This window comes from Nilaparvata lugens, chromosome 10, assembly GCF_014356525.2.
Source record: "Nilaparvata lugens isolate BPH chromosome 10, ASM1435652v1, whole genome shotgun sequence".
Lineage (NCBI taxonomy): Eukaryota > Metazoa > Arthropoda > Insecta > Hemiptera > Delphacidae > Nilaparvata > Nilaparvata lugens.
In genome coordinates this window covers 45,515,720-45,543,661 of record NC_052513.1, presented here as the reverse complement: position 1 = coordinate 45,543,661, position 27,942 = coordinate 45,515,720, and the positions used below count along the sequence as shown (strand labels likewise).

Genomic DNA, 27,942 nt, shown 5'->3' with positions numbered 1-27,942 from the left:
AAGAATTAACAATTAATATTACATCAGATATACTGGTATCAGCTATCCTCTATGGAAGGCAGAGAATCGGCAACGCTGTACTCCTATCTTTTCCACTGCCATTATAATGTGGAACTCATTATAGCAAATACATGTTTGTCATAAAATTACTTCATTTGTATGGGCTAATTTATTAAAATTAATAAAAACATGTATATATTGTTTTTATTAATGCTTGTCAGCTCTATTAATAATTTATTTCATAGGGAGAGCAGTTTCACAATAAATGGCTGTAATTTCCGCTACACGCGAAACAACTGTTACAAGAATCTAAAACACAAAATACAAACACATTGACGTAAATGATTACTACATTTTTCATTCATGAACGCTGCTGGAGTACGATAATCAAGTGAAAGCGCCAATTTATCAATGAAACCAGCGTAATCGACCAGTCAGGCAGCCACCTCTTTCTCTGATATCAGTCAATCAAGGTCGTCATACTTGATAAAATGTAGGCCAATCTCTGAAAATATCTAGAAATTGTTCTCAAATACTAAAACCCCTTCAAAGTTACAATATTCCACATCATTTCCCGTCGTAACACATGTTGTATTCGCGGCATTTCAATAATGCTATTCAGCTAGATGAATGAAACAGACTGTTATCGATTTTCTGCGTCTGTCAAGGCAGGGCAAGTTTATCAGTAAGGTTGGCTCAACTGACGGCGTTGTGTGATGTCAAGTGTCAAAAATCGTTGTTTTCGTGCGTTTCTCTGCTGAAATTCGTGTGTTTAAATGGAAAATCGCGCGATTTCGGTGCCTGTGAACGGTAACTAGACGCGAGAATGGCTTACAAGATTTCCAGTGAAGGTTATTCGGCCTATTTTCGCGAAGAAGAGGACGGTAGAGGAGTCCAAGCAGACGATATTGACGATGGATACACATGTTTGTTATGCAACACAAGCTACGAAAAAGGTACGCTTGTTTTCTAGTCTGTATCTTTTCAAATTCCTACGATTTTCACCCAGATTCCTTTTCAAAACTTGCACTTTGTCCTACTCTCCTACATCAATGTGTTTCAATTTTGTGCGTCACTTTGTTTTGACAGTTGTTCCATTAAAAGTCTGGCGTTGATGAATCTCTTGTTGTAGCATTAATCATCTACTTTGTTTATAATAATTATTGTTGACGTTTAATCGATCGTCTCGTCTGCTTCAACGCTCCCTACGTTGCATAATGGGATAGACAGCTGATCTCCAGTTTTGAGGTTATGTTGGTCATAGCTTATAAGAAATATCATAATTATTCATTCATTCATTCATCAACACATAATCACAAATCTTAATAATGTTTGGGAGAGATCGACAGGTGTATAGTGAGGTCCACGTTATAATGGCAGTGTTTGATCAGCAATTGTATAGCTATCCTTGTCTATCATTCAACAAAGCGGTTAGCGCTATCTCTAGCTTTCCTCTGTTGCCAGATCGTCTGTTAACAATGTAGAATTCATAAGTAATTTACAAAATATTTCATCTTATGAAAATCCATTGTGAAATTATTGAAAAATTTTCTTGCTTAATAAAATATAATTGATTATTTTAAACGAGAATGAACAGTTAATATTACATTAATAAACCTGTATCAGCTACTGTCATTGAAGGCATTGACAAGACAGAGGATCGGCAACGTTTTTCTCCTGTCTTTCTCCACTGTTATTATAATGTGGACCTCACTATAGCCCAAAACTGCTCTCCTCCAAATTTTATAAAAAGTATTATTTCCAAAAGATAGGTTAGGCTACCGTATATTCTTTCACTTCCAAGAATTTGTGTCCAATTGTAAATTAACTGTATCATTGTTCAGTTATTTTGTATGTTTCTTACAAGTAAAGTATTGAATTATTTTGTAAGCTCGGGATTGCTCCAGTACTTATGTAGCCTAACTTGTGTAACCATATGTAAGAATTACCAGTAATAAAAAACTGATAAAATCATGAATGCTGAGTTGAGCTATATTATTGAGTGTCGGATGCACAAAAGACGGTTTAATTTTAACCGTGATTAATTTCTCAAGAACCGACCAGAGAAGGCTTTTTTATAAGACGGCTTCTCTGATTGGTTCTCGTGGAATTAATCACTATTCAAATTTAACCGTCTTTTGTGCAACCAGCACTGAGTCTTTCCCATTAGAATTCCTCAAATCTATCAAACTTATTGGTTACTGTAATTTATATGCGTTTTTATATACAGATATATTAAAATTAAATCGATTTTAATCTGGTGACTAGTCAATCATTTATAAAAGAAATCGTAAATAGACTTGGGCCTAGGCCTACTCAGTATTTTGGTTAATGATGGTCCTATAGATTTCAAATATAGCATAACTTATTGACTTGTTAATTGTTATATTCCTACCGTACTATATATAGTTTAGTAAATAAACCGGGTGTTTAAAAAAGAATGTCCCAATATTGATCAGTTCTATTCATTTGAAAAAAAATGGTTTATACAGACCAATTTTACATCAAATTACTCACAGAAGTATCAAGTTTATGATGATGTATTATTTCTCTCTTAGCATACTGAGAAGCTGAAAACCAGGATAACTGATGCAGTAGCTACAGTCCGAGAAGACAACTTGGGAACAGTCTGGGATGAATTTGGCTACCGTCTAGATGTCGTCCGAGCCTCAAAAGGAGGGGGCACATAGAACACTTATAATACATCACCATTTTTTCAAATAAATATAACTGTTTGGGTCATTGTTTTTTAAACACCCGGTATATTATATTATATAGAATTCATCTGTATTATTTTATGAACATAAAATCAATTACAATATATGGGTCTGGTTTCTTATTAAATCTAACGAACCAAATTCAAATTCAAATTTATTTCTCAAAAAACATACACAATTATAATAATCTAATATTATAACATCTAAAAATTATACAAGAAAAATACTATTAAATATATAAAATGATCCCAAAACTGCAGTATATATTTTTTTTATGTCAATCTATGTTTAAGGAGTAGGTAGCCTACAAGGTAAAACCTGTGCGTAGACTGTGCGTAATTAAATCCATAGGTTTAATGGTCCGTTAGATTTAATAAATGTCCTACAAACTGGGCCATAGTCTTTTTTCCTATTATGAAGAAATCTTTAATAAATCTGACAGGAGTATTAGATTTAATAAGGCTAATTACATTTTTCTAGTTTTAGAGAACCTACAAAATAGATTATCTACTTTGGCTTTGAATACAAATCAAATTTTACTAAAGGATGAATAATATTATAGTCCATTGAATTCTTCATAGGCCTAATTGTATTGTATGTAATGTATTTCTCTTTTTTCAATAGTAGGCTGGAATACGGAATCTCATGTTATGCATCTACCTTCATGTCTCATTTTAAAAATCTTATAGTCCTACAAAAATCAATTGTTAGAATAATGTTTGGAGCTAATAGACGAACGCATACTTTTCCAATATTCAGGTTTTTTGGAATTCTACCTTTCAGATACATGAATGTACTGAAAGTTTTATCTTTGTTTTATAAAATGAGTGGGGATACGAATCAAATGGGGAATCTTGAACAAAATCAGCAGATAACTAGGCAAACTACAAGGATGCTAATCAGACTCCCCAAACCAAACAGCACTACCTTCCAGAGATGCTTTTTATTCCTTGGACCCAAATTCTTTAATATTCTCCCAGATGAGATTAGAAAGCTACAGAATCTCAAGAAATTCCTAAAACAAACGAAGAGTTGGCTATGGCTTCATTCACCATTAGAAGTAGAAGACTTATTCAAAGTAGTAAGCTGAGAAACACATGGTGCTACTATCTAATACATTATTGAATATGAATTTCAGTGTAGTATGGCCTTTTTACTGTAGTTACTTCTGTATACTTTAAAGTTTAACCTTTGCTTTGAGCTTTGATCTGCAAACATTGTTTTATTTATCACTGTTATGTCTTATCTTTTATTTTTCATTTTTCCCTCTCTTGTCATGAATTATGTTGAAAAAAATTATACTGGTGATTCTTCCTCCCATTTTTTTTCGCAGTTCGAACTACATTTCATAATATAAGTATATTTAAAGAGAGGACATGCTACAATATCAATAAAATTACTTGATGATGGTGATTGAATGTGTGTGTGTTTGTGTGTGTGTGTGTGTGTGTGTGTGTGTGTGTGTGTGTGTGTAGACTTTTTTCTCCTCCTATATCCGATTAAACCTCAACTCCTGCTCACGGACAAGTGCTTCATGAAGCACTTTGTCAGCAGTTATTGTTCACATTAATATTATATTATATATTATTATAAATTATATACTATTACTTACAATCTATTATTAAATTTTAGATGGATTATTGTTGTATTGTCAAGCTAGACTCTATTTGGTTTCTGTACCTATATGTATTTATGAGTGTGAATAAATTTAAATTTGAAATTTGAAATAATTGTATTTTTATTCTATTATGGAGAAATATTCAACATCTCTTACAAGAGTATTATTAAGAGGTAAACGAAATTTTTCTAATAAATTGAAGAACCTTCAAATGAAATGTTCTCTTCAGATACCTACTGTTGCTGGTGAGATGTTGTGATATCTATCCATAATGAAAACACTGGGACTTTGTCAAAAATATCACTCATTGTGAAATAGCAATGACAATATTGGTGTCGAAACATGTTATTATTTTACAATAAATTAGTTGACCGAGTGGAGTGAGGTCTAACATTCAAGTGGACGGTTTGGCATTTTTCTTAATGTTTAAATGTTTATATGTTGCGCATTTACGGCGAAGCGCGGTAATAGATTTTCTTGAAATTTGACAGGTATGTTCCTCTTTTAATTGCGCGTCGACGTATACAAGGTTTTTGGAAATTTTGCATTACAAGGATAATATAAAAGGAAAAAGGAGCCTCCTTCATACGTCAATATTGGAGTAAAAATCAGACTATAGAATATTATTCATCATAAATCAGCTGACAAGTGATTACACAGATGTGTGGAGAAGCCAGTCTATTGCTGTATTTCCATAAGGTCTATAGTTTCAATCAGGTACTTGTGGATGAAAATACTGTTTACAGAACTACTAGTGATATTTTTGACAATCCTAGTGTTTTCATTAAATTTTCTGTTTAGCTTTGTATACTTTTTAATCTGTGTTATCGGATGGGTACGTTAAACTGTCGGTCCCGGCTGAAGTATGACAGTCGTAAGGCCCATTGACGGCTTAAATTATATATTCAGACTATGGGACCTTCCTTCAAGGGACTCCCCACCAACAAAATCCATACGAATTTACTTTCATCAAACTCTTCACATTGAATGAAAAAGACTAAGAAATTGTCAAAAACCACAGATGTATTGATACTGTAAGCAAGAATGTGCCTTCACCGAATATGTAAGGGTGGGAAAATGAAAAACAAGAAAAGATCGTACAGGTTTTTGATATTTAAAACAAAACAATAAATTATTTGTATAAAATTAGAATTATAATTAGAAATAACGAAATAATAATAATCAGATGTATATTTCAGGGGCTACTCGCTTTGCTGCTAATAAGGATTCAATGTTTGTGGTTTATGAAAAATTTAAGAACAATGACTCAGTAGTCACCTACCTTTTTGAAATAGCTTCCCACTTTGGCATCCACTGGTATTTCGCGGCGTTAATTATTAATTAAAAATCAAAATAACTGATCCAATGAAATGGGTTCAGATCCCGTCCTATTCAATAATACAATTCTCTTTAAACTGCCCGAACTGCGACAGGAAAACTGTATTAGGCCTATAAAACAAGAGCAAAATCTATCCCCTTCACCAGAACAGCCGGACTTACTCACAGTCCTAACGAACGAGCTCTCACACACCGACCAAAAGAAAAATTTTGGTTATTAAATATAACTCAGTCAATGCCAAACATGAAAGCCATTTCAGTAGGCTACATATTTTTATCTGTCGCACAAGCGGCACGTTTGTTATTAAAAACAAAAGAGAAACTACATTAATTTTGACAACAAATGAAATAAACAATCTCTCTATCGATGACAAAAATTGTTCAAAGACAAAAACACTGTTCATTAAACTTTTCTAAATTAAAACTCTAAAATCCTGATCAATATGAGATAAATATATGATTCATATATATGTCCCATATGACCAGTTGACAATACTTAGAAAGACCGGTCTCGGTTATTACACCATTGTCAATCTCTGATAAACTCTTCACACTTGTGAAATTCTATTTTAGTATGAAGAAAACTTCAACATCTCAGGAGTATAGAATTTAATAAGGTGCCGTACCGCAATTTTCCTTGTTGGAGAACCTTCAAACTAAATTTTCCACCTCTGCACAAATTTCACTAAAGGATGAACAATATAGTTCATTAGATTCTTCCTATACTTGTGTGTGCAGTGCAAATGCAGCAGACCACCATTGTCTAGCGTTGAATTTAATAGCTGTTGATGCTGGAAAGAGACGTGGAGTCGGCGCTTTATATATTATTCACAGAAATCCTTTGTTGTATTCTAGCGGCTGGCGGCTGGCGTTTACTCTTTCACCTGAATAGAGCGAGCAAGCAAGAAATGGGACACAAGAAGAAGAAGAAGAAGAAGATGGAGAAGAAGAAGAAGCATAAGAAGACAAAAGAAGAAGAAGAAGTAGTAGTAGTAGTAGTAGGAGGGGGGGGAAAGGAGAAGAAGAAGGGTAAGAGTGGACGAATAGAAAGGCGAAGAGGAAGAAGGAGAAGGAGGACGATAATAAAACAGGACAGAAGGAATGAGGAGATTGATTGATTGATTGAGTACTTTATTTATGTAGATTACAATATATACTGGCTTATACACTTATATACAATAGCTTACAATACAGCAAAATTATAGATGAATTCACATAATATAGACTAAGAAAATAATTATTGAACTGTATATGATATGAAAAAGCAATTTGTAATATAATAACTATAGATAATAATCATATTGTTATGCATCTACATAAATTGGCGGAGCTTTGGACATATCAATGTCCATTCTTCGGAAAGAATATTAAAAATATCCTCCCCACTAACTCTCTACCAAAAGAGGGAGAGGGAGAAGGAGAAGAAGAAGGAAGAGAGTGTCAGAAGGTAAGGTGGGGAGGAAGAAGGAGAAGAAGAAGGAAAATAATGTGCAGAAGGAAAGGTGGTGAGGAAGAAGGAGAAGGAGAATGATAAGAAGTGAGAACGAATGGAATGGTGAGAGAGTGACCAAAGTGGAATGTCAACGAATGGAACGGGAAAAGAAATAAGAATGATAAGAACGAAACGGAAAGAGGAAACAAGGAGAAGGATGATCAGAGAGGATGAAGGAACGGGGATGAGGAAGAACTGGAAGGAGAAGTATGATTGATTGATTGATTGATTGAGTACTTTATTTATGTAGATTACAATATATACTGTCTTATACACTTATATACAATAGCTTACAATACAGCAAAATTATAGATGAATTTACATGATATAGACGAAGAAAATAATTATTGAACTGTATATGATATGAAAAAGCAATTTGTAATATAATAACTATAGATAATAATCATATTGTTATACATCTACATAAATTGGCGGAGCTTTGGTCATATCAATGTCCATTCTTCGGAAAGAATATTAAAAATATCCTCCCCACTAACTCTCTACCAAAAAAGTATAAGAGAGGAGAGGAGGTGGAGGAGGAGGTGGGTGAGGAAAAGAGAGGAACAAGTCGACGAAGAAAACGAAAGTGAAGAATGTGCGCTGATGATGAAGAACTGGACGGAAAGAGGAAGAACTAGGAGACGCGTGATAAGAGTGGGCGAATGGAGAGGTGGAAGATGGAGAAGAAGGAGAAGAAGATGGAGAAGAAGAAGAAGAAGAAGAAGAAGAAGAATGTTCTTTTGTGCTGGGGTAGCTTTTCAAACCCCTGTCTCTTCACTGTTCACTCTTGGCTGGCTGAAATTTTGTAGTGGTCTAGTCTCTGCTTCTTAGAGGTTTGTCATACTCTCATCCCACCCTATAGTGAGCAAATGAGGTCCATGTTATAATGGCAGTATTAACGTTGGTGCTAACCTTGTCTAACATTCGACAAAAGAGATAGCGCTATCCTTTTCTAGTTCCGCAACGTTGCTAGCTCGTTTTTAAAAATGTAGAAAATATGATTAAGATTTTCCATGAAATCCTTCAATTCATGGAACAATAATACCACATTGGCGAAATATTCTCTTATTTTTGAGTTATAAGCATTTGAAGATGAGTGATTTTTCTGATCTGTGAGTGGAAATAAGGTTTTATGTTTGAGTGAATAACTCACCCTGTATTGTAGCGAGAAGCCTCATATTCTAGCAAGATACTTGTTGGGTCAGCCTCTATACATAGCCCAAATCTGGGAGATTTGCATTACTCATAAAATCCATGAATTAATGTTACTATATACAGAGTTATCATAAAAGAATGGTGCGGTTTTGAACATGGTTTAAAGAAAAACCAAATTACTTACAGTTGATGTTGTTTATTCATCTAATTTGTCGTCTCAGGCAGTTTTTTACATAATTGATAAATTTAAATATGTGCGCCTTTAGTCGTTCGACAAAATATCCAAACGATAATCAATTTCTCTCCAAACATTCGCTAACATTTCATTGGTTATGGTTGTCATTGCTTCATTAATCCTGTTTTTAAGTGGTTCAGGTAGATTTTTTCTTGTAAATTTACATCAAAAACATTGTTTATTCACAAGAAATCGCGAACTGAACCACTTTGAACAGGATTAAAGAACCAATGACAACCATAATAATTGAAGAAATATTATCGAATGCTAAGAGAGAAATTTATTATCGTTTGGACATTTGTCGAGCGACTAAGGGCGCACATATTGAAAGTTATTAATCATGTAAAAAAACTGTTTCAGACGACAAATTACTTGAATAAAAAACATTAACTGTAAGTAATTTGGTTTTTCTTTAAACAATGTTCGAAACCGCACCATTCTTTTATGATAACTCTGTATTACTATATTAATGTTAATTGTATCGACAAAGTCGATGTAATTTTTGTAAATATTGAATGACTAATAAAAATCTATTTCAAATTCTATTGTATATTATCGCTCCCATCTATTACGTCCCCTAATTATTATGCGTCACATGTGATAATATGTCCATTGTAAGTCTTCAGTTCTCACACATTAATAGGTAATAGGTAGTATCTCTTACACTGGACATCACCAACATATTCGACATATCTAAACACACTATCATAGTATCCCTTTCATAGATTGTTTACACATTCTAGGCGTTCGTGAGAATGTGAAAAAATCGACAATATGCATTGTCCCCCACATTATTAGGTACCTTGAGTCGTTTCATAAACAGGGAATTAGTATCGATGAGTAAAGCCTTACAGCCTTTCTCCGTGAAAGTAGCTTTTATTCGTATTTGATTAATCTGTTTTGTTTCATCGTTTTTCAATTTATTTCTCTCGCGGGGACTTTCACTCTTCCTAGGGACCTACACTGACTGTTATTGTTTCCTGATTGTAATTATTGGCACAGTGCATTGTTGTTTTAATTATTTATTTTCCTTTGCAAATTGACGTCATTATTGTTCTCCTATGCACAGAACAATATGATGCTGCCTTCGTTCTCAAGTAGTTGGTAATTTAGTTCGTCTTTGTATGATATGAGGAGTGAATATCAGAATATAATTATGCGAAGGCGGATATAAAATTATGTTGTATCTACAGGAGAACGGTCGGCACCAGAAATTTAATTTTGAAGTGCCTGGGAGTCAATAAAAAACATGAATAGTTAGAATACTTCGAGAATAAAATGTAAGATCTTCAAATCTAAAACTTAGTAGGGGTGTCTATGAGGTATGAGTTACTTGCAAAAATATAAATGAATAGTTTTCTATGTTTGGTTTTGAAGTAGGCCTATCTAAATTTAAAAATCTACTTTGTAAAAATAAATAAGAACTGAAAATCTTGTGAATTGAACAACTACAAGACTTGACCTACTTCGGACTATGTGTAACCTTACCTAAATTTGGGAGAGGAATGGCACAAGGTTACCTTATTTTTTCTCTCCCTATTATTTTGATGATGCACTTATTGTAGGAATCAATAAAGAATATAGAATTCAAAAATGAATAATATAAGTAATTTAAATATGAAAAATCATAGAATAATGTATAATTGTAAATTTTAAATGACTGATTCTGAATAATGATTGATCAGAAATGGAAAATGAAAACAAGATTAGATGTAGGCCCACTGTATTACCAAAATGATATATCATGTATGTATTAATACACATGTATGTATGTATTAAAAATAAGGTTAAGGTAACAGATACAGTATATACTTTGTACTGACAAAGAGGATAAAGTAGCACATTTATTCTAATAAAAGGATCATATTTTATAACAAGGATAGAATAGAAATATTTATAATAATCCTGGCTCCTGTCCAATAGAATCAATCATGGAGAACAATTAGTTCTTTTCAATACACATCTCATTAAATACAAAATTCATATATATTTTTAATCCCTCTAGCTTTAAGCTATTTGAGGAATATTAAAAAAATACTAAAAACATTTACTATGTTGCAATAACTTACATAATAAACAAATATAAATATATAATTTATTAAATGAATGTTATTAAGAAAGCAAATTAGAAATCCATAAATAATTACTTATAATAAAATGTAAAACCTTCCCATATAACTATTAAATGATCGATAGTCTGAGAAACTATTGTGAGCTTGCATTTCTACTGTAAATCCAACCATATGTCATATGTCAATCATCAATTATTGCAATGAAAAATTATTTCAATTTTGCCCGAACTTCACCCCTTCTTTGTAAATTTCGCAATTCCAGAGGCAATGAGTTCAGAAGATATGGTATTCTGCACTCTGGAGTTCTTTTACCATAATTATTGTTGAATCTCTGGGATCTAAATATTCTGTTTCTCAATTCATAGTTTATTTCATTTATTTCTCTAAATTGGCTTATGAAATAATTCCTGGTCAAATCAGTATAATTGGCTAGGGCCCCCATGGACATAATTCCCAATAGCTGGCGATCAATACCATTAAAAAGAGTTCTTATTATCCTTTTTACAATATTCTGTAATGGCTGTTTTATATATTTCGGAGCTAAACTGTATATTGAGATACCATAGTACAGGGTACTCTGTATCATTGAATAGTAAATGATTCTTTTAGTGCCAACCGGAAAATAGCTACTTATTCTAGAACACTCTTATAAAGTGCTGCTCTCATTATGTTTTTTAGTCAATCGTTGTGTGATTTGAATCTCATATCAGAATCGAAAGTTATTCCTAGGTGTTTTATACTTTTACTGTAATCAAGTTTTTGGCAATTGCAATCATTCATTCTTTGGTTTCTCAGGCATACTGTTTCATGGCAAGTCAATTTAACAACTTCTCTTTCATCAACATTAATTCTTTGATTCTTAAACACTATAGCCTTTGTCTTTTGGGCATTAATTTTTATACTGTTATTAAAGAAGTACTTAGTTGCCAAATCAAGATCCTGTTGTATGAGTCTCGAACCAGTTTTCCAAGTCTTTGTGTATTACATAGAATACAATATAATTCTTATCAATCTTCTATGAAAGATTACCATACTGGTTCATTCTTATTTTCTTATTGTTAATGTTTTTCCCACATAAGTATTATAAATGTTTTCTATGTTAAATTTATCTAAAATTTCTACATCATAGGTCATAAATTTTTTTATTTTTTAGAATTTGTGTAAATAAATGTGATTTTAATGAGCTTTTAATGACTCGCAAGATGTATCTTTATTAGATTTTTTTACCTTGGCATAGAATCTTAAACAATAGCAATATTAGTGGCATCCCGACACATATTCATGTATAGTGGGGGTCACATTTTCTTAGATCAGCAAATAATCAACCAGTTGTATTAATACTTTGTAAATAATTGTAGCTTATATGCTTTCTGTAATCATGTCTATATTTTGAATAAACTCCTCTGGTCGTGTTGTACCCTCGACCAGAGAAATTATTATTTCTTTTTTTCTTCACCATTGGTATTACTGAAGGCTTTAGCTGTTCCAACTTACATAAGTTTAAGGATGTTTACAAAAAATATTATTATATAGTTGTCAAGTATAATGTATGGGATATCTTTAATTATATCACGAGTATATTTTCTAAGAAACTGATTGTTATAATTTTTAAAGTTTGAGTGAATCAAAAAATGAAATATTTAAACCATTCCATTATGTGAAACGAAATAATATGCTATTTTAATAACATACATCTATTACATTTTTTCAAAATAAATTATACTTGTATACCATTAGTACTCATTAGTGACTCATTTATAACGAGTTACTTTTCATATTAGGAGACTAAACTTTTAATAAAATTATTGTAATACTCAATTTGATCTACATATGGTTATAAACAACTTTTTTATTGAAATACAAATAACATCTAGTAGCCTCTTTCTATTCTATAAAACATCTTTATTCTTTATTGAATCAAAATGATAAGAAAAGAAAAAAATAAGGTAACCTTGTGCTATTTCTCTCCTAAATTTAGATAAAGTTACACATAGACCGAAATAGGGTAAGTCTTGTAGTTGTTCACTTCACAAAATTTTCAGTTCTTAATTATTTTCACAAAGTAGATTTTTAAATGTAGATGCTTCAAAGCCAAACATAAAAGTAATATTTCACTTTTTTCTAATAGCAAAAAGTGATTAAATATTTCACATTATCACTGGAAATATGAAATATTCACATATTAAAGAAATAATTTTGCAGAACAAAAAAAAACAAACTTAATATTCTAGAAGTAGTCTACATCTCTTGTGTTTTTTCAAATGGTGACAGTCGCGGAGACTACAATCGACTGGTCTGAGTGTCACCATTTGGAAACACATGCTCTCGACTAGAGTCGAGTTACTTCTCGACCTGAGTCGCGTAAGTGTGAGTTGAGCCTCATACCACAGAATATAAATACAGTATTTGTATTCTGTGCTTATACTTATTGTAATACTTTTTTCAATTCGCTGATATTTTAATGATTGAATACCGTATTGTAGTAGAATATGCCAAAAGTTAGACCAGATACAAATAATTCAAGTTAGCTATTTGTTAGATTTAGACAAATAATCTCAAATATCTTTTCCTCCACCTACTGTCTAAAGTACTTACTTTACTCCCTGAAACCTAATACTAAAGTGTCACTTTTTCGCTCTCGGTAGTAAAAAACAGAAAAACTCCCTAGGGAGTAAAAGTGACTCCATTTAAATAACATGGGGAGCATCTCTATTTTGAAACTTACATTGTAATAGGTTAGAAGGTCTAAGCTCAGATGAGAAAGCATAATAGAGGTGTCTGTCATTGAGTCAACTGAATTCAATACCACAACCAGAAATTTGATTAACTCATGAAATATATGTTTGTATGATAATTATTATATTCTTAATATTAGTAGACGATAAAAATTTATACAATTTTTAAAATATTTTATTCTATTCAAAATACCAGCCAACAAATATTTTTGATCTGCAATTCAAATCTGAACCGCGTGATCTGGAGTCAGCCATTTTTGGTAGCTGCTCAGCTGATATAATTGTTACAACTTTTGCCGATAGATAGCGCAATCGGCAGTGCCAATCAGACGACCGGTTTTTAGGATTTAAATTTAGGTTATGTTGTTAGGAATCATTGTCACCAATACGTAAGTTATTAGAATGATTTTATTTGCAGTTTCTATAAAAAAATGTAGATGGAGGAAAAATTTTGTGTATATCACAAGCGAAAAATACTTTTTCTCCCTCAGGAAAATTGCTGCCCTCGGCTTTGCCTCAGGCTTCAAACTTTTTCCCACAGGGAGAAAAGTCGTAATTTTCACTCTAGATATACAAATAACTATTACTCTATGGCTAGACTCTGTAACAAAATCAAAAAGAACTTTCTGTAATGAAAGCAGAAAATGAATGAATGGAAAAGGCTTGATGATATCATCACACACAGAGTAAGTGTAACAGTCGGTGTGTAAAGTAAGCTGCTTTAGTAATGTGTAGAGGGAGAGTAGGAAGTTATTAAGACAAGGTGAAATTATTCTGTGAGAAAAAAGGTGCCATTGAACTGTATTGTTTACCGTTTGTTTACTTCTTATCTGGCCGATAAGTTGATGTCGTTATTACTGAAAAGACCTGTCGTCAAAGCGATTCTCATTGATAGCACAAAGTAGAAGGAATTTTACATTTCTTTCTCTGTGTTGACAGTTGTAAAGTTAGTGAAAATGATAGGGCTACAGAGTTGCCAATTCTCTGTTACCACTGTATTTTAAAGTAGATAGCTGAGATTCGAGTCGTCCCTGTATATTATAATGTTTTTTCAATTTAATATCATTAAGAAGTGTATTATTCTGTAAAAAGAAGTAATAGCTGTGATCTCCGGAAAAGGGAACTTATCCCATTATATTCCTATTAATAATTAAATATCGGGGAACCGAGCTTCGCTCGTTATTTTTATTTATTGATAAACAGAACACAATTCTCCAAAATGATCGTGTTTATATTTCACAGCTGGCTATATGTCATCTTATGAATTTCGGGGATGCGATATTTTGATTTTTCACATACTCACTCACTCACTTTTTTACTATCCACAGACAGTCTCAGCTGTTTCAGCCAAGGATGAATTATCCTTTTGATGTCGTTCAGGGAGTTTTCCCAAGGATGAGACCTAGTGCAATCAAATTTTTAAATCATAAACTCACTATGTTCCAAATTTCGTGAAAATCGTTAGAGCCGTTTTGGGATCCGTTGAACATAAATAACCAGATATAAATATAAATAAACAGATGTAAAAAAACAGAAATTTCTCGCTTAATATAAGAGGATAGGAGAGGTTTATGTAGAACAAATTGAATATTACAATAATTTTATTATAAGTCTTATCAACCCTACGAAATTCAAAATTCATCAGTCATATCTCGAATAGGTACGTATTCTCTGAGTGTTAATCTTTGGTGAAAACAGAAATTTTAAACTTAACCTCACTTTGGACTACTTATGTGCCAAAATCAAGGAATTGGAGAAGTTTTGGGCAATTGCCTGTTTCTCTTTCCAAATATCGTGTTTGTGACTGTTCTAATAAATAAATAAATAAATATAAATAAATAAGTCACAAATATTTGAATATAAAAAGTTACTCGTTATTTATTAGTCACTAATAAGTATTCATAGTATATAAGTATAATTGTTCATTGAAAAAATTGTATTAGATGTATGTTAATAAAAAATTGCATATTTGTTTCACATTATGGTAAGTTATGGTTACAATATTACATTTTTTGATTTACTCAAACTTTAAAAATTATAACAACCAGTTTCTTAAGCTTCGTTTTTACACCAAAGTTATTAACAAAATGTTAATAGCTCAATCCTTATAGATTCTATTAGATTGAACATAACTTATCATACACATTGTAAACATTATGTGTTTGTCAAGTTCCGTTCAATCTAATAAAAAATCTATAAGGATTAAGTTATTAACATTTTGTTAATAACTTTGGTATAAACGCAGCTTAAGTGATATAGGTAATTAATTAGACTAGCCCTTGATATTCACAATATTGCACAGTATATAATAATAGCCTACTACAATATAATAATGCACAGGGCAGTGGGGAATGGAGAAGAAGGAATCATGTATGACCCAGTACTAGGGCAGAACTCTGATAATAATTTTCAGTGTAATAATTATTCGTTTCATCTTTCTGATCAACACAGATAAAAAAATGTCTAGTACAATGTATATTTGAACTGTGAATTCTATAAAAGTGTTTACATAAACATATTTAGATTATTATTATCAAAATTAGGGAGAGAAACAGTTTTGTGTTTATCCTGTTTATTCTCTCCCAATCATCAAGTTGATGTCGTTATTACTGAAAAGACCTGTCGTCAAAGCGATTCTCATTGATAGCACAAAGAAGAAGGAATTTTACATTTCTTTCTCTGTGTTGATAGTTGTAAAGTTAGTGAAAATGATAGGGCTACAGAGTTGCCAATTCTCTGTTACCACTGTATTTTAAAGTAGATAGCTGAGATTCGAATTGTCCCTGTATATTATAATGTTTTTTTAATTTAATATCATTAAGAAGTGTATTATTCTGTAAAAAGAAGTAATAGACTGTGATCTCCGGAAAAGGGAACTTATTCCATTATATTCCTATTAATAATTAAATATCGGGAAACCGAGCTTCGCTCGTTATTTTTATTCATTGATAAACAGAACACAATTCTCCAAAATGATCGTGTTTATATTTCACAGCTGGCTATATGTCATCTTATGAATTTCGGGGATGCGATATTTTGATTTTTCACATACTCACTCACTCACTTTTTTACTATCCACAGACAGTCTCAGCTGTTTCAGCCAAGGATGAATTATCCTTTTGATGTCGTTCAGGGAGTTTTCCCAAGGATGAGACCTAGTGCAATCAAATTTTTGAATCATAAACTTACTATGTTCCAAATTTCGTGAAAATCGTTAGAGCCGTTTTGGGATCCGTTGAACATAAATAACCAGATATAAATATAAATAAACAGATGTAAAAAAACAGAAATTTCTCGCTTAATATAAGAGGATAGGAGAGGTTTATGTAGAACAAATTGAATATTACAATAATTTTATTATAAGTCTTATAATATAAATAAATAAGTCACAAATATTTGAATATAAAAAGTTACTCGTTATTTATTAGTCACTAATAAGTATTCATAGTATATAAGTATAATTGTTCATTGAAAAAATTGTATTAGATGTATGTTAATAAAAATTGCATATTTGTTTCACATTATGGTAAGTTATGGTTACAATATTACATTTTTTGATTTACTCAAACTTTAAAAATTATAACAACCAGTTTCTTAAGCTTCGTTTTTACACCAAAGTTATTAACAAAATGTTAATAGCTCAATCCTTATAGATTCTATTAGATTGAACATAACTTATCATACACATTGTGAACATATGTGTTTGTCAAGTTCCGTTCAATCTAATAAAAAATCTATAAGGATTAAGTTATTAACATTTTGTTAATAACTTTGGTGTAAACGCAGCTTAATTAATTAGACTAGCCATTGATATTCACAATATTGCACAGTATATAATAATAGCCTACTACAATATAATAATGCACAGGGCAGTGGGGAATGAAGAAGAAGGAATCATGTATGACCCAGTCCTAGGGCAGAACTCTGATAATAATTTTCAGTGTAATAATTATTCGTTTCATCTTTCTGATCAACACAGATGAAAAAATGTCTGGTACAATGTATATTTGAACTGTGAATTCTATAAAAGTGTTTACATAAACATATTTAGATTATTATTATCCAAATTTGGGAAAGGAACAGGCTTAAATAAGCCCAAAGCTGTTCCTTTCCCAAATTTGGATAGAAATTGTCGATAGTTGATAATGATATTGTATGTATATAAATAAATACAAAAAACAAAACAATTTTTCTCCATACAACCATAAAATTATTCAATTTTCTACCTCCTTCTATCAGGAACCTGGAAATTTCAAGATTCAAAAATAAAAAACAGGCAGTTTTGTGAAAGAATTGTATTTATATAATAGATTTTTTTTCGAATTAACCTTGAAATGGAATAATTACTTGATTGTTATATTGAGATCGGATAACGAATGAGCACTACAATTTCTGGGCGTAGAAGTTAGTTATCGTTGACAATAATCTATTTGTTTTTATCAATCTATTCTATTATTAGTTTTTATTTATAATTAAAACATTTTAAAACTTAAAAACATTTATACTTGAAAATGGCCAAAGTAGGCCGAAACTTGTTGTTGAAATGTTTTCAAGTTTTAAAATGTTTTAAATAAAAGATTGTGATGATAAAACAGCTGTAATATTTATAATCTGTTATCTCTGTTACTAAGACACATAATTGATCAAAACATTCAATTCATCCTTTTTCGGGATTGAATTGTTTTTTAAGAAGTTTAAAAATGTTACCTTCCAATGTCTCCACGTTTTCGGTGCTTCATCTGAATCTTGGTCAATCGATAAAACTGTTGGTTTCAGTATTTTTCCAAGCATTTGGTTTTGCGAATCGTTTTCTCCTTCACTGACTAAATCTTGACGTTTACTCGTTTTTCTTTTCGGACCCATTTATTTTATTTTATTTAATGTCGAATAAATTGTAATAGAATTTGACTCAACACGAGCTTTATTCGACATTAAATATGTGTCTTAGTAACAGAGATAACAGTTTATAAATATTACAGCTGTTTTATCATCACAGGGGTACTTCATGTTTCTATATTGTTTTTATTAAGAAAACATCATGTATGTTAGAAGCCAAAATTCAATAATCCAGTTTTGGGTAGAATAATAATTAACTATTTATGGAATAAATAACTTCATATATTATGATATTTTAATAACTTGGCCTATAGAAATGAATTATTACACGATTTATGCTTCTTGAATCAGATCTAATTTCTTGTCTGACAGCATAAGAATTAGAATGAGAGAATCATGTCTCACCAAAGATGATCATGGAATAGTTTGAGTGATGTAAACTGGTCATGTCGTGTCTCTTCTACTCATTCTTCTTCTTCTTCTTCTTCTTCTTCTTCTTCTTCTTCTTCTACTACTTCTCTTTCTCCTTCTCCTCCTCCTTCTATTTCTTCGTCTATTCATCCTCCACCTCCTGTTCTCCTTCTTCTCATTCTTTTCTCATCCATCCTCCTTCTCCTCACGTCTTTTTCTGCAGCTGATCACCAATTTGAACCTCTTACTTTGAAAACGTGACTGCCAAGTGGGATCCTCAACAGCAGCTGCTGTGATCTCGTGCCTTTCCAATGTATTGCATTGCATTGCATAGTCCAAGAGATGAGCTACAGTTTAATGACTTTTAAATTAGCGTGCTTTCTGTGCTGAGTTGCAGAGAACCCGAATCAAGATGTGAGTCTATATTGATTCTGACAATATTGAAAGGTCTTCTACACTATTCTATATTGAAATGAAATTGAATGAGGGAGAACTTTATTCATCCAAAAAATAGTACAATAATATCTGATCTTATCATCGAAACATAGAACACTTTATATAAACTCTTCATTGATTGGTACAATAGGTACATCATCAAAATGATAGGGAGAGAGAAAATAAGGTAACCTTGTGCTATTCCTCTCCCAAATTTAGATAAGGTTACACATAATCCGAAATAGGTTAAGTCTTGTAGTTGTTCACTTCACAAAATTTACAGGTTTAATTAGGTATTTTCACAAAGCATCTCAAATGGATGTAACTTACAGTAGGCTAAAGAGTAACTATATAAACATTGGTTATAAACTATGATTACCTATATAGTTAATGTACAGTAGGATTCCTTCCATATCCTACAATACTTTTATTTACAAAATAGATTATTAAAGTACCCTTTGAAATTAACTAGTAGCTCTGTGAACAGTCACTTCACAAAATTTTCAGTCCTTAATTTATTGCCAAATACAAAAAATATTTTTACAAATAGAAATAATCATTAGAATAATATAATAGTTTTTGGCGTGAAATAGAAGCCTTTTGAGCTCCAGCCACGAGTTCTAAAAATTAGAAATACATTTTTCTAATCTAATAACAGCAGTACAAATTATTTTCACTAAGTAGATTTTCAAATGCTCCAAAACCAAACATAGAAGAAATATTTCAAATTATCATCACTAATTATATTTCATAAATGGAATTTGCTGATTGAGCAATTCAAAATTGAATGTTTGAGACATATTTTTACTTTCCTTGCCCTATTACCATAGGTATGGTAAGGAGAGTATTGCTTTCCGAAAAAAATTAAGGTACCCCAATTTCTAAATTTCTATACGTTTCAAGGTCCCTGAGTCCAAAAAAGTGGTTTTTGGGTATTGGTCTGTATGTGTGTGTGTGTGTGTGTGTGTGTGTGTGGTGTGTGTGTGGTGTGTGTGTGTGTGTGTGTGTGTGGTGTGTGTGTGTTGTGTGTGTGTGTGTGTTGTGTGTGTGTGTTGTGGTGTGTGTGTGTGTGTGTGTGTGTTGTGTGTGTGTGTGTGTGTGTGGTGTGTGTGTGTGTGTGTGTGTGTGTGTGTGTGTGTGGTGTGTGTGTGTGTGTGTGTGTGTGTGTATGAGTGTATGTGCGTCTGTGTACACGATATCTCATCTCCCAATTAACGGAATGACTTGAAATTAGGAACTTAAGGTCCTTTCACTATAAGGATCCGACACGAACAATTTCGATCAAGTGCAATTCAAGATGGCGGCTAAAATGGCGGAAATGTTGTCAAAAACAGGGTTTTTCGTGATTTTCTCGGAAACGGCTTCAACGATTTTGATCAAATTCATACCTAAAATAGTCATCGATAAGCTCTATCAACTGCCACAAGTCCCATATCTGTAAAAATTTCAGGAGCTCTGTCTCATCAATGCAAAGTTCGATTTTAGATTTCCAATTATCAGGCTTCAGATACAATTTGAACTAAAAAAATCAAGTGGAATAGATTAAGCATGAAAATCTCTTCAATTAATTTTCAGTAACATTTTCACCTAAAATTGAAAATAAGCTTTAAATTCGAGAAAATGTGATTATTCAATTGCAAATTATTGTGAATCATTCACTATGTAGAGATAGCAGACCTCATGTGTGTCTCCAGCGTTATTGCCCTGTCACCAGCTGGCTCAAATCTTTGAATTGTAGACTCGAGATGCGCGGGAACACTAGCGTCAGGTGATCAATTTTCATAACGGCAAGGAAAGTTGTGTGAGTGCGCCACACCAGATTTTTCATAGAGAGAATAAAATATATTATCTCTATAAAAACATGCAGCCAGATCAGGTTTGAAATATAGATTATAAATATTATTTGAAAATATAGCAACCAGATCAGTTTTGAAATAGGCTCGTAATATTTTGATTAATAGACAACGGAAAATGATGAATTGGTGATGAAAGTTTTCATCCTTGATACTCTACCTATATATGTTACCTTTCCTGAAAGTTACAAACTCTCCAGCTTTCCATTGTTGGCTTCAATTTCTTGAAGAATTAAGTTCTTGTGTGAGTCTTTACCTTATGTAGGTTCAAAGGTTCATAATTTTCAATATTTCCCACAAAAAGAAATCACAAATTACTGACTCCAATTGTGAATAAGAACAATGTTTTATCTACTCAATTCTAACCAATATAAGAATGAATACGGTAAACTTATTATTTTGATGAAAATACATCAAATTCTCACAACTTGTGGCCCGTTAGAGTTGTAAGATAAGGTCCATCTTCTGAATTGGACTGTGTTTCTCGAATTTCTCGGGGCACCTCAATCTTCATCAATTTAACTGGAGGAGAAATCTGTCTAATGCTCAAAATTGATGTCTTCATTCGCTCAGATTGATATCTGTGCACCTGCCAAGGCATACAAATCTTCTGCAGAACAAGTCATAATTTTCGTGCAACTATCTTTCCGTGTCATCACTGAGCGGAGAAGCGGAGAATAGCTTGACGCGACCCAATTCACAATGAATAATTGCTCGAATCAATAACTGCTATCATTTTGTGAGTTGTCGAACTTTTCAAGTGTAACCTTGCAGGTGTCACTTGGATATTTATTTATTAATTTGTTCAAAATCAAGGGGAAAAACAGCGAACCATTTAATAAGATTATTAGTAGATAGGAAACCACATTTGAAAATAAATTAAAATCATCATAAAAAGAAATGTTTGTATTATCACTCATCCCCTCATCATCACCTATAGTGAGATCCACGTTATAATGGCAGAGTTTGATTAGCAATGGTATTGCTATCCTTGTCTATCATTCAACAAAGCAGATAGCGCTATCTCTTTCTTGCTTTGCTCTGTTGCCAGATCGTCTTTTAACAAAGTAGAATTAATAATTAATAAACAAAATATTTCATCTTATTTATGAAAATTCATTATGATAATATTGAAAACTATAATTTCTTGCTCAATAGAATATAATTGATTGTTTTAAACGAGAATGAACAGTTAATATTACATCAATAAACCTGTATCAGCTAGCGTCTATAGGAGGCATTGACAAGACAGAGGATCGGCAACGTTGTTCTCCGATCTTTCTCCACAGCCATTATAACGTGGACTTCACTATAGGCTTGAAACACAGAAAGTTGCCTTTGTAAATAAATAAAATCAAATCAACTTGTAATTTTATTGAAACTTACATGAAAAGTATCTACATATCTGAATCGCATTTTTTGCTCAGTACTTTTTCTGGTTTCATCTCCTCTTATACATTATTATTACTTACTTAACTTCATATACCTATGTTCATTGTAAATTCACATCTTATAATTATTGGATATCTTTATTTAGATTACTTGGGTATACACTTGATTTTGTTACGTTACTGCTTACAGCTAAGACGTTTTATCAATTTGTTGAATTTTATTTTGTATATTATCTATCAAAGTTATGATAGCATGGGAGAAAGATAGCAGAACAACGTTGCCGATCCTCTGTCTTGTCAATGCCTCCTATAGACGCTAGCTGATACAGGTTTATTGATGTAATATTAACTGTTCATTCCCATTTAAAATAATCAATTATATTTTATTAGGCAAGAAATTATATTTTTTAATAATTTGAAAATGATTTTAATGATTAAGATGAACTTTTTTGTTGATTAATTCAATTCTAGATTGTTAGAAGACGATCTGACAATAGAACAAAGCGAGAAAGAGATAGCGCTATCCGCTTTGTTGAATGATAGACTAAGATAGCAATACCATTGCTAATCAAACACTGCCTTTATAACGTGGACTCCATACCGTAGGGGTAGGCTAACAACTGAGGAGAGCCATAGAGAAAATATAGCATGAACTCTTTACATTATGCTATCTTTTCTACATGGTACAGCGTAGTTAACTATACTGCTCTATATTACAGTTATTTAAGGTACCTAGGATACATCTCAACATTTCTATTTTGTTCATCCTGCAAATTATCAATTTTATGTGAGATATAAATCTTCAAAACACCGCCTTACATAACAGTTTTGAGAAGGAAAGTATTGCAATACTAGCTTACCATCTAGACTCTCTAGAAAATATGCTTGAGGGTGAGATGTCTGTCAGAAGATCATAACTTACTCCGATTGAAAGTTTATCGTAAAAGGAGAAAATTAATAAATAATATGAAGCAGTTTGGAACGCAGATGTAAAGGTAACGTTATAAGGAAGTGGCTTAATCAGCTGTTTCGTATCTTCTCAGTCAGATTGGATAAGTGGCGAGCGCTTGGTACTCCCGTCGGATTGGTGACCGCTAAAAGATCAACAACACTAACTCTCAGATATTTACTTTCAGAGGAATCTATCCAATATAATAAAGGAAAGGACTGGCTTATACTAGAGGAAAATCACGAATGACGCATCCTCACGTCTGAACTACTCAACTGATTAACTTGAAATTTTGCATATAGATTGTCAATTTACCGAGGATGGTTATAGGCCTATTTTAAATTCTTCAAGATTTCAGTGTGTCAAGTTTTTAATTAGACCCTCGCAGAGCACGGATTATCTGCTAGTCTAAAAGTTATGAACGAATGTATCATACTACGAGCGCCAGAGAAACTTACTTATTTGTACCTATTACTTGTTCTGTCAAGAAAGACTGATGAAGAAAAAGCATATGAAGAAGAAGAGGAAACATCTATAGTAAACCTTGATATAATCCGTCCCTAAGGTTTGATGTTCAATCCGTCCCTAAGGATTCAACCGTCACTAAGGCCGGTTGGATAGAAGCTAGCAATAATTGCTCATTATCAATTGTATAACATACTAGCCGTCAGGCTCGCTTCGCTCGCCATATCTGTCTAGCCAGGGGGCTCCGCCCCCTGGACCCCCGACTGGATCGTGCAAAAATGAGATCAGCGGGCTCGCTTCGCTCGCCTGCGTGTAGACCTCAGCGGAATCTCTGTACCGAATTTGAACGTATTATGTCAATTTCATCTCGAAAAACACCTGTTACTATATCGGCGTATCTTTGGCGAACAAAATTCTTCCACCTCAGCTGAACCTGTGTACTGATTTTTTTTTTTAAATATAATTCCATCAATTATCGAAAAAGGTGAGGAAACGCAGAAAAGCTGAGAAAACGCTAATTTTGGGCGTATCTTTGGCGTTATTTCGAATTCCTTGTAACATAACATTATTGCACCCCAGCTGAGCTTCTGTAGAAAATTTGAACATTTTCTGTTTATTTGTTCTCGATAAAGCTCAGAAAACGCAGATTTTGGGCGTATCTTTGGAAATTTTTTCAAATCCGTTCTTATTGCGCCTCTAAAGGGCCAACTGAACACACCTACCAAATTTGAAATGTTATGTCATATTTTTATCATATGTTAGGACGATTCAGTCGGGAGTCCAGACTAAACGTCTGGCTAAACGGATATGGCAAACGAAGCGAGCCTGACGGCTAGTAATATTATATTCCCAGGAATAGCTCTGATTGAAGTAGCAGTACCCAATCAATTTTTCCGCGATAAATCAGGACCTCCTAAATAGGTATTTAGGAGGTACTGGATAAATTGTTATTTAGGAGGTCCTGGATAAATGCATTTCAATCTTCAACTTGGTGCCAACCTAACAAAGTCAACTCAACTTAATGCCAACCTGACAAAATTTTTAATTTAGTTACCAGAACAACTGTTTCGAAGAGGTACTCTCTCTAGATTATAGTTCTATATTAACATATGGTATGGACATTTCAATATTATAATTTTTAGATATTGGAATAAGAAGAATATACATGCTAAAAGACGAACTTTAAACACTTAAAAACCACCCTTAGAGTTGAAATATCGCAAAAAGATTTCTTAGTGCGCCTCTAAAGGGCCAACTGAACATACCTACCAAATATGAACGTTTTTGGTCCGGTAGATTTTTAGTTCTGCGAGTGAGTGAGTGAGTGAGTGAGTCAGTCAGTCAGTCGGTGAGTGAGTGCCATTTCGCTTTTATATATATAGATCATACAGAGTGGGGCAGGAAAATGAGAAATCTTGAATGAATTCAAAGTAAGGTTCAAGAAAATGCCCTTTTTGGCATTCGAAGAATTCTTGCCATGTCTGAAAATTTGATACGTCTGCGCCATTCGGAGCGCTTCCTGCCTTGCCGACTAGTCTGAAAACGCCTCATGTGGCTTGGCCCTTACTCTTCTCCAGATAGTATGCATCTCAGCACGTTTTCCATGCTACTTTAGTTCAAAAATCACGAATTCACATCAATCAGCGCATATTTCATGCTATAATTATTATTACTTGACAACGTGTGGAGGCTTATTGGCCACAGCATTGACCAATCCTTTCATGCTTTTGAAATATACCTAAAAGGAGGGGGAATTCGGTGGTATGGGTGTTATGTTCTCCAATCTAGAATTTAAAAATTATTGCAGCCAATACTTGTATGGCTCTGGGCCACACATAAAAATTTAAACTTGTTCCTATTAGGGACTCAATAGTCCATATTGGTTCCAAATTTATGAATACGCACAGTATAAAATTTATATTATACTATTATACAGTTTATAGCGAGTTTCTCTTTATACTATCAGCGTTACCTGTATTATTATGAATCAATACTACCTAATCAACTATTGCTCACTGTCTGAAGCGAATATAACTAACCTGAGGTCCACGTTATAATGGCAGAGTTCGATTGGCAATGGTATTGCTATCCTTGTCTATCATTCAACAAAGCAGATAGCGCTATCTCTTTCTCGCTTTGCTCTGTTGCCAGATCGTCTTTTAACAAAGTAGAATTAATAATTAATAAACAAAATATTTCATCTTATTTATGAAAATTCATTATGATAATATTGAAAACTATAATTTCTTGCTCAATACAATATAATTGATTATTTTAAACAAGAATGAACAGTTAATATTACATCAATAAACCTGTATCAGCTACCGTCTATAGAAGACAGAGGATCGGCAACGTTGTTCTGCTATCTTTCTCCACTGCCATTATAACGTGGACATCACTATATATAGGTACGTACGGTTTAAACCAAGAATCGTATATCTATCTATATATCTATCTAATAAAAGTATATATCGTCCTATATTATTCTTACGTATATGAGACGTAATAAAAGTAGGGGGCTGTTATTTATTGGATTCAAAGTACCGCAGTGAATTGGAGGATTTCAAGTGAACGTTTTTTTTTTATTAAAGCGAGTATTAACTTGCGTTTTCACAGGTCAACGAGGAAATCTTCATTTTGAAAGGTTACTCGTGACTATTGGTGGTCTATTACGCTCACAGCGTGAAATTGGAGCATGGCCACAAGTGAGAGAAAAAGAGTGAGTGAGATAGATAGATAGATAGAGAGAGAGAGAGAGAGAGAGAGAAAGAGAGAGGAGAGAGAGAATGGGAGAGAGAGAGTGAGTGCAAGTCAAAAAGGAAAAATAAACTTTCGTAGGACATGAAAAACATTAGATTGATTGAAGTCAAGCGCTGGCTCATGGTTTGTTCAAATGCTAGTAGAAAAACGATTTTGATAGCCTGAAATCACTGTTTTTTCTGAGGGTGATGTACACAAGCTCTCCAGACTTGTGCGTGTATAATGGGAAGGATGCAGATATATGAGATGATCTTCAGGTTAAGGGGGTTCCCCAACACCAGGAAGTGATTTTAAAACTTATATAATTATTGATATGTATTAAAATAATAATAAATTTTATTTTTTCAGTAAAGAAAGTGAACAAAAGTACAAACAAAAAATCTGGTGTGGCGCACTCACACAACTTTCCTTGCTGTTATGAAAATTGATCACCTGACGCTAGTGTTCCCACGCATCTCAAGTCTACTATTCAGTGATTTGAGCCAGCTGGTGACAGGGTAATAACGCTGGAGACACATATGAGGTCTGCTATCTCTTCATAGTGAATGATTTTAATAGAATCAACAATAATTTGCAATTGAATAATCACATTTTCTCGAATTTAAAGCTTATTTTCAATTTTAGGTGAAAATGTTACTGAACATTAATTGTAGAGATTTTCATGCACAATCTACTCCACTTGATTTTTTTTGTTTCAATTGTATCTGAAGCCTGATAATTGGGATTCTATCTGCATTGATGGGGCGGAGCTCCTGAAATTTTTACAGATATGGGACTTGTGGCAGTTGATAGAGCTTATCGATGACTATTTTAGGTATGAATTTGGTCAAAATCGTTGGAGCCGTTTCCGAGAAAATCACGAAAAACCCTGTTTTTGACAACATTTTTGCCATTTTAGCCGCCATCTTGAATTGCATTTGATCGAAATTGTTCGTGTCGGATCCTTATAGTGAAAGGACCTTAAGTTCCAAATTTCAAGTCATTCCGTTGATTGGGAGATGATATATCGTGTACACAGACGCACATACACTCATACACACACACACACACACACACACACACACACACATACAGACCAATACCCAAAAACCAGTTTTTTGGACTCAGGGGACCTTCAAACGTATAGAAATTTAGAAATTGGGGTACCTTATTTTTTTTCGGAAAGCAATACTTTCCTTACCTATGGTAATAGGGCAAGGAAAGTAAAAAGAAAACATAGCTTCTATGAAATTAGAAAAATGATGTACTTACAATAATTATATTCTAAATATAATCTCTAAGTTTACTGAGAAAGTCACTCCCGAGAAATTTCTATGTGTGAGATGCCATCAAAGAGCAACATCTTCAATTATTTCTGTTTTAAACAAAATACGTAAAAAATAAAATAGATGAGTGAAAATAAACACTATGCTAGCAACAGAACTTAGGGTAGGGCTGCAATTGATTAAAAAGAGAAACAAATATCTAAAACTAAACTTCG

At 32.8% G+C, this 27,942-nt stretch overlaps 1 protein-coding gene across 2 annotated transcripts in view; it reads left to right on the top strand.

Moving 5' to 3' along the window:
• The first annotated feature begins 6 nt into the window (after positions 1-6).
• LOC111053165 (cerebellar degeneration-related protein 2) overlaps positions 7-27,942 on the top strand; it is a 255,727-nt gene continuing 227,791 nt past the window's right edge. For both annotated transcript variants that reach the window (XM_039436959.1, XM_039436958.1), the window contains exon 1: positions 7-956. In XM_039436959.1, coding sequence (XP_039292893.1) covers positions 827-956 — 130 coding nt within the window. In that variant the 5' untranslated portion in view covers positions 7-826. The remainder of the gene's footprint in view (positions 957-27,942) is intronic.